The 19,035-nt window shown below is 31.6% G+C and overlaps 1 protein-coding gene across 1 annotated transcript; it reads left to right on the top strand.

The window, feature by feature from the left end:
- Window positions 1-4,049: 4,049 nt before the first annotated feature.
- Window positions 4,050-10,862, top strand: LOC110684045 (oxysterol-binding protein-related protein 3C-like). The gene is made up of 11 exons (XM_021860435.1): window positions 4,050-4,377; window positions 4,601-4,694; window positions 5,115-5,231; window positions 5,343-5,415; window positions 5,497-5,615; window positions 5,759-5,880; window positions 7,863-8,039; window positions 8,680-8,824; window positions 9,381-9,559; window positions 9,942-10,189; window positions 10,479-10,862. Exons 1-10 carry the CDS (start codon window positions 4,286-4,288, stop codon window positions 10,186-10,188), a joined length of 1,365 nt encoding a protein of 454 aa, XP_021716127.1. The 5' UTR covers window positions 4,050-4,285; the 3' UTR covers window position 10,189; window positions 10,479-10,862.
- The last annotated feature ends 8,173 nt before the right edge of the window (window positions 10,863-19,035 follow it).

Genomic DNA, 19,035 nt, shown 5'->3' with positions numbered 1-19,035 from the left:
GAAAATACATGGGTATATCTTGTGTTGGATCAATGACGCACATTGCAACAATTTTTAATTAAGAGAAAAAACCATCTACATAAACATTCCACAAAATTGTCATAAGAAAAGAAAGTTAACACAACATATTATCATCAAATGACTTTAAATTTCTGAGAGTCATATGAAAATAGGACCCTAATCGAACCTCAACTCTCACGGTTTTTTTGGTCCGATATTTGCGGGTTAGACACTTTGAGAGTGAGGGGGGAAGGGAGGAAGGGTAAGGGATTCCCCACCCTCAAAGTGTCACTAGTGGGGATTGAACCTCTAACCTCAAGGTTGGAAAGTATAATCCTTATCACTAGACCAAGCTTAGCTTGTAGTACAAAAATAGGAGAGGTGGAAATAATAATAATAATAATAATAATAATAATAATAATAAAAAAAAAATAATAATAATAATAACAATAATAATAATAATAATAATAATAACAATAATAATAATAAATAAATAAAATATATATTAAAAAAAAAAAAAGAGAAGTGGAAGTTATTTGGAGGTTATTGTATTAATAACTAAATAACTATGCACAAAATTATAGGATTGGAGTTTTGGGGTTATGTGCTCAGTATTTAGAAAAATAATTTGTGAAATTAATATATAGATGACAAATTGACAAACATCTAATTAATGAAAAGACTAAATAATTAATCCCCAATTATGTTTTGTAGACTTTTAGAATTTAGATTTTCTTGTACACTACTATTTGAGGAACAAAAAAGGAATTCTAAATACTAAGAAAAGGAACCATCTAATAATGAAAAAAGGAACCAAATCTAAATAAATAATCCCCAATTATGTTTTTAGAATTTCCTTGCACGGTACCGTTAGACTAAGAGTGGAGCAATTTCAATGGCAAGCTAATTGTCAAATAAGCTTGTCATGTCACATACATCTTTAAACTAATTATCTTTAATTTCTAGCTAGTTTGAGTCCCGAGTCCCAATAGCCAGCTATTAAAGCAACTCAAATAATAAGCTAAAGCAAATTAGTTTGTTTTGTCACATAAAATTTTAAGTTAATCTCTTTTATAATTAGTTTGTGCCCCAATAGTTAACTACTAGCATGTGATTAATATGAACCTTTATTATTTCTTAATTAGCATATCAAATTTAATTTTATCATATCAATATAATCCATCTTTCTCCTTAATTAAAACAAAGATATATATATATATATGTATATACTGGCAAGTTTTTTAGTCAATAATTAATTAGAAAAATCTTGCTAACAAACGAATTGAGGCGTTAAATTATTACTTAATATATTTTTAAAATAGTATTAAGTACTTAATATATGACAAAATCACGCATTGATAAGTATAATCAATGTTAATTTTATTTTAATATTTTCATATATAGTTTTCTTATCTAATACGAGTAAAAAAGACGGCAAATGAACATTGTATTATCTCTGGTACGGAGTACAATTTATCTTAATCATTGTCATACTATTAATTGGCTAATTTAATGAGCTTGAATTTGGCTGATTGAAGAACAATTGGAAGTCGAGTAATTGGATGGAATGAGTAGTACATCAATTTAAAAATTTGTAATTAAATATTGGGAATTTGGTTCAAGAACGGGCAATACAAGTTTATCTGGCAGATAAACAAATTTTTGTTAATATGGTGACATTTCTGTAAATATATTGAAAAAGCGTGGTTATTTATTCAGTACCTTTGTTGAACTGTCCAATTATTGTTTGCAACTTGCTTTTACTGTTTGGTAAGGAAATTACACATGTGCCCCTCAACTAGTACATGAAAAGACGCATGTACCCCTCTACTGTTTATATGGGGAATTAACTAGGTACAACTCTTCAAGAACAGGTCAAAAAGGTTAGAGCCTTTAGAGATACAAACTGTTTTTTCTTTTATTTTCCTATTTATTACCCCCATTTCTTATTGTTTGTAACAAATGGGTATTATAATATTTGTAAGACATAAAAAAAATTATTTATTACAAATAATAAAAAACGGAGATAGTATTTATTTATTTATTTATTTTTATTGGACTCCCTTCTAGTCTATAAAAATAAAACTTGTTAAGAGTTGTGTTACCTCTGTGTAAAGTGTAATCGGATAACTAAGGGCACTTTAGCTTCAATCAATTTAGTTTAGTTTAGTTCAATTCAGCTTCTAATTTTTTTCTCTCATAAAATATTCAGTTCAACTCTATTCAATTTAGTTAAGTAAATCTGAAAGTTGATCTAAAACAACCAATAAAAAAAGATGTGAGTTGAATATTGGTTGATAGATAAATTATTTTTTCTACTATTTACATTGTTAATTATCTTAATAGTTGCCATGAATCCCATGATATTAATTTGCAAATTTAAATGAATTTGAATGAATAAAGAAGGTTTTGTAACGGTATTATTCAAAAGCATTACACCGGTTGAAAAGATTGTTTTTAAAATTGGAAAGTTTGTAATAATGAGAACTGAGGAATAAGGAGATGTAGATGTTAGAAGTGAATCAATAATAATTTCTGCTTAATTGATTGACATGACAACTATCTAATTAATGAAAAAAGAATCAAAGCTAAACAAGTATGGAGTACCCCCAATTATTTTAATTTAGTTTGAATTTTGATTTTTTTTTAAAAAAATACTTATTTATTAATTTTTTATATGTATTTGGTATTAATGGAGCAACCAAGCAAAATTATCGGTAACCGATTAATTAAAATTGTTTCCTTCCCCTTTGACTCCGGTTAACAACAATCACTCCTTTGCAGTGGTGGAGGAAGGGAGGGGAAAAGGTTTCAATGGTGGTTGTGGGGTGCCCGATGGTGGTGAAGGAAATGCCTAGCTATGCGTGTATGTTTTTTTAATCAACCACATGTTGCCATTCCAATTAAGTAAGGGTCTATTCACATTTATTGAACTGAGCTGAACTAATTGGATTTGAACTGAACCGATTAGAGCTACACTGAACTGAATGGAGTTGAAATGAATATTTAATAAGAGAAGAAAATTAGAAGCTGAACTGAACTGATTGGAGTTGAACTGAACTGAATTGAACTGAAGTGAACATGTCTTAAGATGTTATAACAAGTTGGGACCAAAGAAAACGAATAACTCACAAGGATTATTTAAAAATAATACAATGTTGAGATTTTTTAAACTGAATGGGTAAAAATTGAATTTATTTTACCAATTTTTTTCCAAAAAAACAAATTGAGAAAATGAGGTTCATTTAAATTCAAAGTAATCATATAATTAATGAGTAACCATTGTGATGCAAATTAGCTACAAAGATAATGATGTTGTATGAATGAATGAGTGGCATAACTTAGCTTACCATTGGAGGTGCTTTATAAGTTTATTGTATTTTATTAATGAATATCTTTATTTAATACAGAGTACACCCGACAATCCTGACCTGACCTGTCACCTGTGACCCGAAAATTGACTCAAAATCATTGATCCGAACCCAACTCGAAATGGAGTTGACCCGAACGTGACCCGATGCCCTAACTTACCCGACTTGAAATTGACCAGAAACTCGAACTTGACCCGACCCGAAGTGACCCTACCTGATTTTAATCGGAATTTATTTACCCGAATCGACCCGACCAAAAGTAACTAGACTCTCGAAGTGAATAGGGTAAAACGATGAATTGCTCATTTTAGGGCTTCTTTCTTTGCTAAGTAATAGGTCCTCCCGTTAAAAAAAAATAAAAAATTATGGGTAATCACGATTATTTTTTTTAACAATTTTACTTTATTTTATTTCCATTTTTTTTAAAAAAATTGAATTTATTTTGGTGACTTGATCTAAAACTGACCAGATTTAAACTGACTCGACCAGAAAATTGGTCATAAAAATTAATCCGACTCGAACTTAATCCAAAATACCGATTCAAAACTTGAATTACCCGAACCAATTCTAATATTTGTTGACCCGAAGACCTAAACGAGCCGTTTGCCAAGCCACCAAGGTTGAATTATTACGGAGTCCTAGTACTCGTATAAGGTTTCTTAAAAAAGTAATAATAAGTCTAAACACACCCAAATATTTGCTGTTAATCACTACTATCCCATCCTCCTCCAGACTCATCTTCCATATGAATATACTTTTACAATAATTTTTCCCTCTCTATATATACTCATCATTCTTTCTCAGTCTTTCGATCCCAAAATTTTTTCTTTTTCTAATTGATCCTTTTTTTTTTTTTTAAATTAGGGTTTTCAATTTCAATCTTAATTTGATCACTTATTCCAATTCAATCAAACATGCCGAGCCCCAAGAAAAAGATGGGATTTTTCTCTTCGATGACTTCCAGCTTATCCATGTTCAGTAACGCCATGCATAGATCTGTCAATGGGTACTTTATTTAATTTTCTCTCTCCTCTTTTCGTCGCTTTTTTTGCCAATTTGTGTCTGTAATTCGACGCTTTTTTAAAGCAATTTTGTGAATTCTATGTGTTTTAATCGGTGTTGGAAGTTGGGGTTGATTACAATTTATGAATTAATCAAGTATCTTTGTTTATGATCATTGATTTATGCTCAATCTCTTAAGTACTGTATGAAATTTATGTGATCTATAGGTTTATAGGCTATGAAAATCTGGAAGTCGTAAACCCTGAGGGAGGTAAGGATGATGCTGAAGAAGAAGCACATAAAGGAAGATGGAAACAAGAGGTGTGTATCTTTTGCTAACTCATCCTATTGAGTTTTCCTAAATTTGACTTTTCGTATACATTCCATTATACTAAGCAGAATGGTGAAGCTTCAATTGGGCAAAAAATTAGCTTGGGTGCCTTAAGTTTGATTTTTCAAAATAAGGAAACTTCATAATAAAATCTTTCTAGTATATATTGCCAATTATATATGTCAGCTTTTGCATATAGTTTCCATGTAACAATGAATAGCTACTTCGAAGTCTTGGGCTCTAGTATGATTTTATTTGGTTTTTGGATTATTTTAATGTTGAACCCCATCACTAGAAAGTAGAAACCTTGGAGGGTAGAATTTCAAAGATCTTTGGATTCTGTGCACTAATACAAATCAGTATGTAGCTATTTTATGCTTACCTTAATTGCTGACTTTCTGCACTTGCAGGAGAGAGATAGCTACTGGAGAATGATGCAGAAGTACATTGGGTCTGACGTGACATCAATGGTAACTCTGCCTGTTATAATCTTCGAGCCTATGACTATGCTTCAGAAAATGGCAGAGGTTTGTGCTGTCTCTTATTTATCATTGATGTGTGTGGAGTAATGTTTGTTCTGAATTACATGTAGATGTAGTGATTGTTTTAATGCTGGAAATGGTGTATTGTGTTAACAGTTAATGGAGTACAGCCACCTGTTAAATCAGGCTGATGAATGTGAAGATCCTTATATGCAATTGGTTTATAGTGGTGAGCAAACTCTCTTATTTGAATCTGAGGCAAATTTTATGTGCAATCTGATATGAATTCTATTCATGTCTTGGTTTGTAGCATCCTGGGCAATATCTGTGTACTACGCTTTTCAGCGTACCTGGAAGCCTTTTAATCCCATTCTTGGTGAAACCTATGAAATGGTCAATCATAATGGGATGACCTTCATTTCAGAGCAGGTCTGTTTGTCTCTGAACTTCTTTTTAATCCAACACATGTCTGTAGCTTCTTTTGGAGCAGGGCTTTGACATACACCCAGAAAATTTCTCTTTCTAATTTATCTAGCAATTTTACTATGTTTTGCATTTTCTGTATATATTAGGTGAGTCATCATCCCCCTATGAGTGCTGGACATTGTGAGAATGAGCATTTTACATACGATGTGACATCAAAGCTGAAGACAAAATTTTTAGGCAACTCCGTAGATGTTTACCCCGTTGGAAGGTAAGGACTACTATTTTGTTTATGGTACCACCTAATTTCTTACAGTCTTGGTGAGTTGGTGATTAGATTTGCACTTAATATATGCAGTGTGAACTTTACCTAGCTTCTTTTCTTTTTTTTTTTTTTTTTTTTTGGGTGTTGCGTTACCTTTTCAAGATTGCACAAAAATAGGTTTTGGAAAAATACTGGTTGGGAATTGTGGTGGCCCCTTGTACTTGGTAGTAATCATCACCTATAAATGAAAATTGTATGAGATTCTTGCTCCTACCTACCTTCAATAATTTCATTGGTAGACTGCATTCGGAGGTCATGGAAATAGCTTCATTGAACTACCAGAGCAAAAGTATCATTTAGTCTTGCTATGCTTCTCATACTTCGTAGCTAGTTGTACCGCATCCTCAAAGATTGTTATTCCAAGTACCTGCCTTATCATAGGGTCAAACCCACCAATGTTTGTTTTGCGATCAAAATACTTTTCAAGTTGAATCTCAAGCATATTAAATAAACTAGACAACATCATATATATATTTATATTAGTATCATGATATCATAGTAATCGCCAATGATTTTTTATTCTTCCTCAATCATTTGAAGGATGCAAGAGGGTTCGAGCTACCTTCCAAATATAGAAATCTTGATATCCTGATCAACTTGGTTGAACTTCTATTGCCTCGGAATTTTTTTCAACCTAAGAAACCTTGCCATCTTCTTCAAATTGTTCTTTGGTTGTAGGTATACCACTTCATCCAATACAGTTTTCACACAAGACTTGTTGAATAGATTGGCTTCGGTCATATTTTCCTTTATAAGTTGGGTTTGGGTTGTAATGAGATGACTTTTCATCTTCTTTGGTTGAAAGTGAGGGATACATTTTGGATGTAGGGATTGACAATTAAGGTTTTTGAAAAACTTAAAGGAAGGAGTGGAGATCTACAGAATATGTTAAGATTGAAATTAAAATGAGAGGTATGATTTGGAGGAAGTGTAAAGAAGCAATGTGGTGAGGTAGGAAAAAGAGATGTAAAAAAGATTGGGAAGTTTAAAATGTTTAAACCTTCGCTAACTCGCTAAGATAATTGCTCAAAGTTTTCAACTGTATTGGATTCCTTATTTTTGACATGCATGCCTAAAGTAGATGCATATAGTCCCTTTGAAGAATTTCTGATGATATGTATCTAAATCAAATTAATTTATTCAATGAAAGTTTTTTCAGAGTTTTATGTTAGTTCTTTAACTTTTAACTGGAAAATATAGATATGAACTCACATTAGTGAACGTGAGGCAAGTGCAATAAGAAAAGGAAATTAAAACAACTCCAATAAACTAGCACCAAACTTGGATTAATGAAACAAGTCAGAAAACAATGTTTTTCATCCACAAAAGTAAAAACGGAGTTACTAAGTCACTATCATCAACAGACAGCAGTGCAACTCTCTTTTTGCATTTGAAACAGTAGAAGCTCATAAGGCTGGCATAACCTTATTAGCATCATGTTTGCGTCACTAGTTAGAGAGCACAAGATCATCAGGTAACTGAGAATGGTTGTGCTGGCTCAGTGTGGAAGTAGTGTTGCTTTCTTCTTGGCTAATTCTGGGGCTATTTTTTTGGCCTTTTAATGAACATAGAAAAGTTAGCTAGCTTGATAGTTGTGCAGCCCTCTGGTATGAGCAACAGGATATTAATTTTGGGATGTAGGAGTCATGCCTAGCATGATCAGTAAGCAATCAGAAACCAACATGTAACACTAGCTCCTTAGACCCAAGGCTCTCATTTTGTGTTTTTACCTCCATCCTAAGTGGGAGTTCTGCCATGGTCAGATATATCTCATGTTTGTATAATCTTGATTCTGGGCACACTTATTGTCATGTGAACTAGTGCTGTGGTGAAGTATCTAATCTGAATGTTAGTTTTAGCTTACTCATTTATTTTCCCCCTGATAGTTATATTGTTAAACTGTTTAATTGTGGTTTTCTCAAATGCAGGACACGTGTCACTCTAAAAAAAAGTGGTGTAGTGTTGGATCTGGTCCCACCTCCTACTAAAGTTCATAATCTAATATTCGGCCGGACCTGGGTGGATTCACCTGGCGAGATGATAATGACCAATTTAACCACCGGAGATAAAGCTGTGCTGTATTTTCAACCATGTGGTTGGTTTGGGTATGTAGTTTATTTTGTTTTTTTAATTGCAAATTTGTATTTCAGATAATGATGCCACTGCGTGTATTCACTGCTTGATTTTGTTTTCTATTTTGTCTCTCTTAGTTAGACATTCAAGACCATTACCCCCAATGTCTAATAATGCTTCCAAGTGTCTGAAAGATAATTGATTGGCCTGTTAGTTTCTCAGCAAATAGGTAGATGACTCTATCGTAAGGCATTTGGCTTAGTCCATTGCAGTCCGAAGTTTAATGCTTTTTGGCTCATTAACACCACTAGAAAATAGGAATATTCAGTGTTTGCTTGTATGCATCTCCAAAGTCTATGTTAGCCATAAGTCATTCCAGAGTACTCTTGTTACTTGTACTTCTCGTTTCTACTCTAATTCTAATCTGAAAGCTCTTTACTGTTCTTCCCTATTTCGGTTTAGAATAGTTTAGATGAGTATTTGACATGGCATGTCTATTTTTGCCAGTTTATTTGTGTCACAAATTTGGGAAGTGGCAACTCAGTATTCAAGTCCTTTAGGCTTGAAGACTTTTTTATTGCCTCTGAACTCCTTGTTCTCTTTGAGATTAATATCCCCCCCCCCTCCCCCTATTGTCTATCCCGGCTTATTTGAGCTTGTATTTCCTTGTAGGGCTGGTCGATATGAGGTGGATGGCTATGTATATGATGCTAATGAGGAGCCTAAAATATTGATGACCGGAAAATGGAATAAGTCAATGAGCTATCAACCATGTGATGTGGAAGGGGAACCACTACCTGGTACAGAAATGAAAGAGGTTCATATCTAAGATCCTTTGTTTTTCTCTGACATGTTATTATGGCTTGCTTCATTCAGTGAAATTCACTGAGCGTATTCTGCATGGAATTAGACATGTTAACTGGCTTATTCTTAAGCCTTTTTACTGTTCAAATGTGTCAGTTATGGTGTTACTTTCAACTTTCCTAGCTTAATTTTATGCATATGTGAGTGTAGTGGATTTATTATAGTCTCTGCAATGCAATAACAAAAGATGCAAAAGTTAATTTTCATCACTAAAAGGATTCTACTTGAGTCTCTGAACTAACTAACTAACTAAGGGTTCTATTCTACTTACTATGTCTGAACGTATTTTACCCGAGCTTATATTGTCTTAAACTTTTTCTATATGAGCTTATTTTGTCCAAACTTTTCTGAAATTATCCAAGCTTATTTTGTTTGAAAATAATTATAATAAGGTGAATAAACATGGCCTAGTAGACTATGTGCCTTTATGTGACCTTCAAGCTCTTCTAGATTTGGTTTCAGTTTTCACACCCTCCTCATGCCTGTTATATATGTATACCATTTTGTAGGCTTGGCATCTTGCAGATACTCCGAAAAACGACAAATATCAATATACCTACTTTGCCCACAAGATAAACAGTTTTGATACAGCCCCCAAGAAGTTATTGGCATCAGATTCACGTTTACGTCCTGATAGATATGCTCTTGAGATGGGTGATTTGTCCAAGTCTGGTGCTGAAAAGAGCAGGTTCTCTTCTGCCCCCCTATATTTTTAGGCTGTATGTCATTATTTTATTTTTAGGCTGTTGGTTGATGAGTATGTCATTATGTCACATATATGATTAGTGCCTGTTCATTCTACTTTCTCTGCTCCACAAGAAATTTGACAATTACTATTTTTAGATGCTCTAGACATAATCTACACACTTCCTTTCCAAGTAAAAAATATTGTTGCTTTGCCTATTCTCTCCGCTGCAATTATTTTTGTAACTTTCCGCAACACCTTCCTGTATTTGTGCCTCAACACAATGAGAGATCTACGTACCTGTTCCAAGGTAGAATAAATTTTGTGCTGTTAACTGTGTCCTTGTATGGTTGTACCTGACGGTGTTGATTTATTCCTGTTTCAGTTTGGAGGAGAGGCAGAGAGCAGAAAAGAGAAACCGAGAAACCAAGGGTGACAATTTCACTCCCAGATGGTTCGATTTGACTGAAGATGTTGCAACTACCCCCTGGGGTGATATGGAGATTTACAAGTACAATGGTAAATACACTGAGCATAGGGCAGCTATAGATAGCTCTGATATTGTTGAACTAGAAGATGTGAAAACCAAGGAGTTCAACCCTTGGCAGTATAACGATTTATCTGGTGAATGAGGTAAAGTTTTTCCCACTCCATTAAATGTCTAATGATAATTGCCCCTCTAAAGATTGCCGTCTAGTTTAGCCTGGCCCTTACCTTCTCATGCCAAAAGAACCTTATCCAAAATCAAGTGAGAATTATAACATTTATAAATCAGTCATACTTGAGGTAACACGTCACTTACTTTCGCCAAAATCAACTAAAGCCATGAAGTGTTGTCATACTTGATAAGTTTTCAAAACAGGGTAAAAGGGGCTTCATCTTGCTTGGCTACATTATAACCTGATCTTTTTTTTGCTCGCAGAAATTCTCTGTGTCATTGTCTCAACTGCAAATTATAGGAATGGCATATGAAGTAATCCAAAGGATGATACAATCTCTCCTACCAGGCAATCTCAATGGTACCAGCAGTGGATAGAAAAATGTATCCTGCATTAAATTGTATAAACTCATTATTGTGACGATGATTTCTTCAAACTGAATCAATAGTGCTCCCTGGTTAAGTTGGATGTATGTTTTTTACCTTTTTCATTTAAATACTACTTCGTAGTAGTTAGCTAGTGTTTTTTACCATCTCATTTGCATATTACTATCTACTAGTATTTGATTTCTGTATTCATAGTTGACAGATTTATCTGTTTATTGCAGAATTACATACGTCTTTGGCTTTATGAAGCAACTAGTCATATCTTCATTTACTGATCTTTACGTCATCGTTGGTTTTATTCATATCTAGTTTCAAATGCTTTATTAATTGATTAGTTATTTCACCACACTTAATATGCTTAACATGGAACAACTCATTTGAAGTCTTCTAGAGTTGGAGCTGTTTTGATAAAGTTTTTTCAAAGGGTATGCCTGTAAACGAAATCTAAGAAAGTACTCTTGGTCTCAAGAGCTTCTTCTACACGGTTTCATTTTCGTTTTGGACTGATGATAATATGGAGTACTCTGTATCTGTATGAAACATGTGATAGGTTGCCATAGTTTAAAGAGTCCAGGAACTTTTTTGGTACAATGTTATTACCTTAAACCACATTAATGTTATTGACCTAATGTATGACTATGATTTATAATAGTTTCACATGAAAGAAAATTCAACCATACTTATTGAACTCTATTAATTTCTATGGTACGAAGTATTGAAGAACGTCATAAAGGGTAATTGAGATATTTTTTTTTTGGTGTTTAGAGAGCCACAAGGGCGGGGAATGAGAATTGATCCCAAGATCTCTCGGAATCGGAAGGGGAGCTCTAACCACTTGAGCTATCTCTCACTCTTATGGAGATATTTATTAAAATAGGAAGTTTGGATAAGTTATTTTGAAATAAGATAATTACAGTTAGGAATTAGTTGAATTTCAGAGATTAGAAAAGGTGAAGCGGTTGCTCTAGTTATGGGTCAAGAAGCAATAGCCGACACGTAGAATCAGAAACTGAAAAAGTCAAACAAGATAAATTAGAAATCTGTTGTCTTGACTTTCAACAATGTCGCTTTGACGTCAAGTTATGTGTTCTTTACTGTTTCGTGTTCTTTACTGTTTCGTGTTCTTTACACTTTTCCCAACCTTCTGTTTCTGCCTATGTGCCCTTACAATCCTACCGTTCCATCATTTTTTGTACTGGTATCCTAGATTACTCCGTATTAATAGATTATTACTCCGTACTTCGTATAAGAGAATAGACATGAATATAGGAAAACACATTATAAATTAAGGATGTTTGTGTATTTAGAAAAATATGTTTAATTTCAAGTATCGTGTGATGTGTTACATATAAATACGTTAATGACCCTATTCAAAAGATTAACGTTATCAAATCAATAAAGTAATCATGTTCTATTTGGTTTGATACTTAACTCAATAAGCCTATTTTTGTGTATTGGATTATAAATCTATTCTATTATTTCTACTCCGTAATAATGTATACAGTATTTTCCGTTGCACCTTAACCAAGATTAGTTGTCCCTAAACCCTGACTCGTTGGCCGGTTAGCAAGACCCCGTGCTAGATCGCAAAATTGTCCCATAATCCAACAAAAGGTACGGAGTAGTATTTTCCTTTTCCAGCTTTCTTGGGCCTTCTCTTCCTCTCACCAGCTAGGAAATGGGTGGCTATGATCTAATTTCCCGTTGAAAAATACAGTAACATATATATATATATATATATAAATATCCATTATTTTTATACTAGTATTTGTTGCAGATCATGCTCAGCAATCATGTGATGGCATACTACTTGACAGAACATCTAGTTCGATATCCCCATTAATTTTTAATTTTATCTTAAAAGTGGTAATTAAAAAGACACGTTTTTAACTGAAACTTGTTTATGTTAATGTTCTGTCCTCATTGTCTCTTTGTGGGGAAACTAAGAGCCAACTCAGGTATTTTTTAATTTAATTTAAGGTGATACGAAATATGGAGTAATTTAATTAGGATGAAATCCTATTTCTGTTACATTCAAAGTTATTTCTGCTAATACTATTATTAAAATAATTATAATCAACTCTTAATATATGATAATATCGTTTCTCATTTTTTGTAAAATTGAATCTTCTTTTACATTAATAGTAACCCAACTCACACAATTCTCATACATAACCATGTATGTCTCGGTGGTTCACTACGTATTCCACGTGTCATATTTTTCTGTAAATATAAACATCAATATCTTTTTTATTTATCTTATTTGAATGAAACCAATAAAAGAATTTGTTATAATATGTCTTGAATCTATAAAGAGGTTCATAAATATCGAATAGTACGACATGAACCATCCGAACAACATTAGAGTTGAATCTAGCGCCGTGGTCCGATCAAATTCGAAAATCATCCACCGTCAAGAATAGTAAAGTACAGTACGTCTAAATGAAGCAGCCACTACCCACGTGATAATATGTAAATGTGTCCATGAAGCTAGGAAGAATAATTACGGAAGAGAGTGATGATATTATAAATTTATAAGTATGGATTTTATAATTATAAATTGTAGACTTTGACATATAATATGGTCCCGACATATTCAACTCCGATCATTAGATTATAGCTAAGCTTCGTGAATAATGTCAACTAATTAATTGCTGGCTATTTTGACAATTTTATGAAGCCTACTTTAGAGTTGAGAGTTTATTAATTGAAATGTTTGACATAATCTAATTATAGGCTGAAAAATACTCCGTAGTTAAGTTTTCTTTACTAAAATATGATAATGGTGGTAATAAATTTATACTACGTACATGTGATCAAATTAAAGTTGTTGCCAGCTTATCATAAGTGTTCAAGTAGTTTACCTCCTAATGCTACTTAATTTAAGTATAAATTCAAAAATTAAATGGTTAACCACTTTGATCTACCAATTAAGTGACAAGTTGCCAAGTTGGTCATACTTTAATCCGTGTGAGGTGTGACTATTTAGTAAATCTTTTTTATTTTTAGTAAACCATTTAACTTGCCTAATTGACCCTTATTAAAAGTATGACTTTATTTTTTAAAATAAATAAATAAATAAATAAAACAATTTGAAAAAACAAAAAAAAACAAAAAACCTTGAAGGTGGTGGAACAATTGAAACTCGCAGGGATAGATGTATAAATTGACTAGCTCGGATTAATGTTTAAATGATCTTTGTTGACCCTAATTAGTAATTATTGTATGATCTTTCTAGTTTCTACTTCGTTCCTACCTTCTATAATTTCTAATTCAGCTAATGTTCATTTGCTAGGTGGGATTTGTTGAGGATTTGATGTTCAACAATACTTCAATTCGTACTTCTATAATTTATTATATTGCATATCAAATTTTATAACAACACCGTTACATATCTCTATAATCGAGACTTATGACCTGTTATCTTCAGCTTAATTTCAATTCATTTCAATTCCTAATTTTCATCTCTCATAAACAATTCAGTTCAGCTCAGTAAATTAAAACAAACCCTTAGTAATTTTGAATAGTTGAAATGTCATTCCAGTGACCAATGACCCAATTGTAGTCCAATCGTTGGTTTATTGCTACTCCATGTTAGTAACAAATTAATAATTTGACAAATTGGATACTAGTTATTCTCTTGATTTGTTTGATCAATTGGTTTTATTTTATTGATAAAATTGCAGGGCTAGATTTAAATTAAGCTAAGGGTCTGTTCTGATTGACTGAACTGGCTTGAAATGAACTGAACTGAACTAAACTGAATATCTTATAAGAGAATGAAATTGGGGGATGAAGTGAACTGAACTGAAATGAACTTATTAGAGCAGAACTGAAGTGAAAATAATTGTATCAGAACAAACCCTTATTAAATCTTACTACAAGTAGTAATTAAAGTCAAATGCAAAGAGGTCAATGAATACATTAATATTTTAGTCTATATGGAGTACGTACCATATAAAATATTGTGGGCATATACACAAAGTAATTACTCACCATAATCTTTATGTGTATACTACTAAGATATCATGTAAATCCCAGTGGTCACTGGTCAGCGAAAGGTAGCTGAAATAAATTGATATTGACCCATTTTTAGTTTTTTACCAAACCTTGAAACCCATGTTCATCTACTCGCAATATGCAATACCATAATACATACAAGTAAAGCAATTTGTACTTCAACTTTGACAAAGAAAATAAGAAATAATAATAGTGGAGTATTATCTTATCCATAAATGGCTCATTACTTTCATTTATTTTATTTTTTCATTCCATTTGTTTTAGATCGGTTGCAACACTATGAGGTATTCCGTATTCAAATAAGCTTGTTTGTTGACACACGAATTTAACAAATTATAATCGATACCTTTTAAGTCTTTAACCAACTAAGAAGTATACAACTAAATATATTGCAATTATATGGTAAGTACAAAGCAATTCATACTTCATGATGAGATTGTACATAATTGCTCTGTACTTGCATGTATTATAGTATTGCAATCTACGGAGTATTACTCTAGTTGTTTTTTTTTCCTTCCAACATACGGAGTATGTGGTGATTTGCAATATAATTAAAAGAATATTACAAACAAATGGATAATGATGAAGAGATCCAATTCTTCTTCTTTTTTAAGAAGTACCAAATTTTTGGTATAGTTCAAACTAAAAATCATAAAAAAATACTACGTATAAAATCATGGACCAAAAAATGTAGTAGAAAAATCTCATGTAGAAACTATAATACGATACGTAAAATTGTGAAAGTAGCATGTGATGGATGTGGTGCATTGTCTAGTTATCCGTTACCCAACTAGCCACGTAAGAGAAAGAAATTAAAAATGCCAAATTTTATTTATTTATTTATTTATTTTTAATACTACCAATTACCAAATTAGCAAGGGTCTTCGTATCCAATACCACCCATAATTTAATCAATGTCATCTTCTATTGATTCCTGACACGTGTAGGTCTTTCTAATATGCACATACTTGGTAATATGTTTAGCAGTAATATTTTGAGGAGTTGGGGGTTGGTTTTAAAGATTAGAAAATTATAGATGAATAAAGAATATGGGGGAGATCCTATATATATTCCCTCTTATACCATTTCTCTTTTTTAAATCTTTTCATTCTTTGGCAGGACAAAATATTTTTGTACAAACACGTATTCATCATGTAAAACAAAATTATTTTTCCAATTAATTTGTTGTTTTTATAATACTTAATTTGGTTTAGTATTTCACAAAGTTGATCCCAATAAAAAGAGTTTACTTGTAAATTAAAAGAGTTTACTCGGCACATCGCACATAAGATTGCAACTACAAGTCTACAACCTCTTCTGGTCTTGGTCGTTCCTTTTCTACTTTGTAAATTAACTGTGTTTAGCTCATAAAAAAAAAAATGTTAAATTATATTAATACATGTTTGACTGCATGATTAAAATTAAGATCAACATAAATTATTATGAATTATGGTATAAGTTCATATAATTAAGTGTTGATAAATAAAAGTCAAGTTAATAGAATACACCGTGAATTTTTTTTCTTTATTTTTTATTTTCATTTACAAACTTGCATCATTTTAAATTGGAGTGTATTCGATTTGACTTTATAATGTACTATCTGAATACAAGGGTGCTTTTTTAGTTGATAGTCAATTTTTGCTCATTTACAAGTTACAACTCACAACTATCTAGATATAATATGGGAGGCCTTTCAAATGGAGGTTTGATAGGTACTTGTATATACATATCAAGGGGCATTTGAGACATTTTGCATGAAATTTACCCATCTCTCTCCTCCTTTTCTCTCACCCCGTGTGCTGGATTTAAGTGTACCACTGGGTGATTAATAGTATCACTAAATGATCAAATAGTATCATTGAACATTCAGTGGTACTATATATTCATTTAATGGTATTGTATATTCATTTAGTGGTACCAACTACGTATAGAAATAATATCACTACATAGTCAATGATATAATTATACGAAGTATAAGCTTTTAGTGATACATTTAAAAATTGGTTTCACTTGCCAATCTCTCTCCTCCTTTCTCTCACCCCCATGTGCTTACAATACTTTTTAATATTTTAAGGTTTGATATGTACTGCAAATACATATCAAACCTTCGTTAGTACTTCCTCATAATATGGTGTTTTAAGGTTTTATGGTCAATATATGGTGTGTTTTGTTCACCTTTTACAAAAAAAAAAAAAAAAAAAAAAAAAAAGTTTTATGGTCAATCTAAATTGGTTTCAATCAATTAGATGTACATACATAAACATGAAAATCTCTAATAGTAATAAGACAAGTTAGGATAAATTCATGTGTCTATAAAAATAAAGGATAAATTCATGTGAATATTGACTAGAAAACAATCTAAGGCTACTAAGGGTGGGTTTATAAATTTATTCACCCAAAGATTAGTAAGGACATGTTCTTTTCAACTTAATTTCAGTTCAGTCCAGTTTCTATTTTTTTTCTCTTATAAATTGTTCTGTTTAGCTCAACTCAGTTTAATTTCATTTCTATTTACCGTATTAAGGGTATGTTCTCATTGACTGAACTGACCTGAAATGAAGTGAACTAAACTGAACTGAATTTAACTGAACTGAGCTGAAATAAATATTTCATAAGAGAAGGATATTAGGAGTTGAATTGAACTGAAAATAAACGTATGAAAACAGGTCCTAAGTCTAGAATCATATCACAACACATAATAATAATAATGATAATAATAATATGGGATGATATTATTATCCGTCCGTATTTCATCTTGTCTACAAGAAGATTATGGGATAATATGGAGATTGAGAAAGACCAATGTGTGGCCAATGGTGATTACTTATTGGTACTTTTGCCATGTAAGGATGTCTACGTGGCAATCAATTTGAATTTGCATCCACAAAATAAAGTGCTTCGACTTCGTGACCAAAATGTCATCTCCTACTTCCATCATCATTATTATTATTGTTACTTCATTTTTTTATATATATATATATATATATATATATTTTATTTTATATTTATACTCGGAAGTATATTTTAGCATCACCAGCAAATATGCACATGGAAGTAGATGGGGAGAGGATAAAATAAATATAAAAATCCACAAAACAAAAGAGGATAAAAATCTTAGATCTGGCTTCATCATAAATTCCTTCACATATGATCAATTAATGAATGATATGATGATCCATTTCATCAAGACACACTTCTTTGTCAATCTTTGAGATTTAGAATGATTTCAATTTTGATTATTAAAATTAATTAAATTATTGTCTAATTATGTAATCAATATACTTGTACATCTTAACAAGGAAGTATCATTGCCTTAAATACCCTAATTTTTATTGATCCGTTGAGATTAAAGGTGTTACACATAATATAATAATTTCAAATATAAAGACAAATAATTTCATCACGGAGTAAGTAATTCACAATAAAATCCCTTTTTTTTTTTTAAAAAAAATGGAGCATGAATATGATTTTATTTTGAATGTTGGGATATGAAACTTAATAATTTAGAAACACATATAGTCCAGTATATCGGTAGATTAAAGTATTATTTATGTTTGCCAAAAATCTTGATTTTTGAAGTGTATTTATATTTTTGTTTGATTTAATTTTGAGAAAAATTAATAATCTCATCAACAATTGATGATATAACGCACAATGAACAATCGTTTAACATTCGGAGTAGTACATAATAACCTTATTTTAAGATAGAGATAATTGCATGAACTTGCAAGTCGCATTTGCAGGTGTTGCGAGAATATTTCTTTAAGACTTTAAGAGCCAAAGTCTATATGGAACAGTAAGAATAAGATCGATCACACGTTTTCCTCGTTTCCATGCTCAAATAATGCTATTGTACTTCATTTGTGCATGTTAGTATGTCACAAAATACTAGGATACATTTGATTTAAAAAAAAAAAAAAAAAAAAAAAGGATACATTTCATCATCATTTTTTCATCCTCTAAAATAAAAACTTTGTTTTTTAATATCATGTCCCTACAATGAACTAAAATGAAGGATGCCATTATGTACAAACTCAAATTATCATCTATAATCGATTTGTTTTGTTAATTATGTTTTACATTTCATACCCAATACACAAGATTACTAAATATTGTATCATTGTAATAATGACAACCATATTATGACCATTAACCTTTTTTTTTTATTGATAAACTTTTTTTTTTTTGCTTGAAGATCGACTAGCTTTTTTGTTCATCTAAATTTCACTTATTAATTAACTTAATTGAAATTATTACCCTTTATCGACTCTTATCTTATCTCAATATGATAACCATTAGATAAACAAATACTTTATCATCGTGTTCTCCTTTTTCTTTCATAGTTTAGTGTTACTTTTTTACTGTGCTTTTCTCTAATTTTTTCAAAATAAGTTCATGTATGTAGGTTTAAATA

This window comes from Chenopodium quinoa, unplaced genomic scaffold (genome assembly GCF_001683475.1).
Source record: "Chenopodium quinoa cultivar QQ74 unplaced genomic scaffold, ASM168347v1, whole genome shotgun sequence".
Taxonomy (NCBI): Eukaryota; Viridiplantae; Streptophyta; class Magnoliopsida; order Caryophyllales; family Amaranthaceae; genus Chenopodium; species Chenopodium quinoa.
This window is presented reverse-complemented; position numbering and strand designations above follow the sequence as displayed.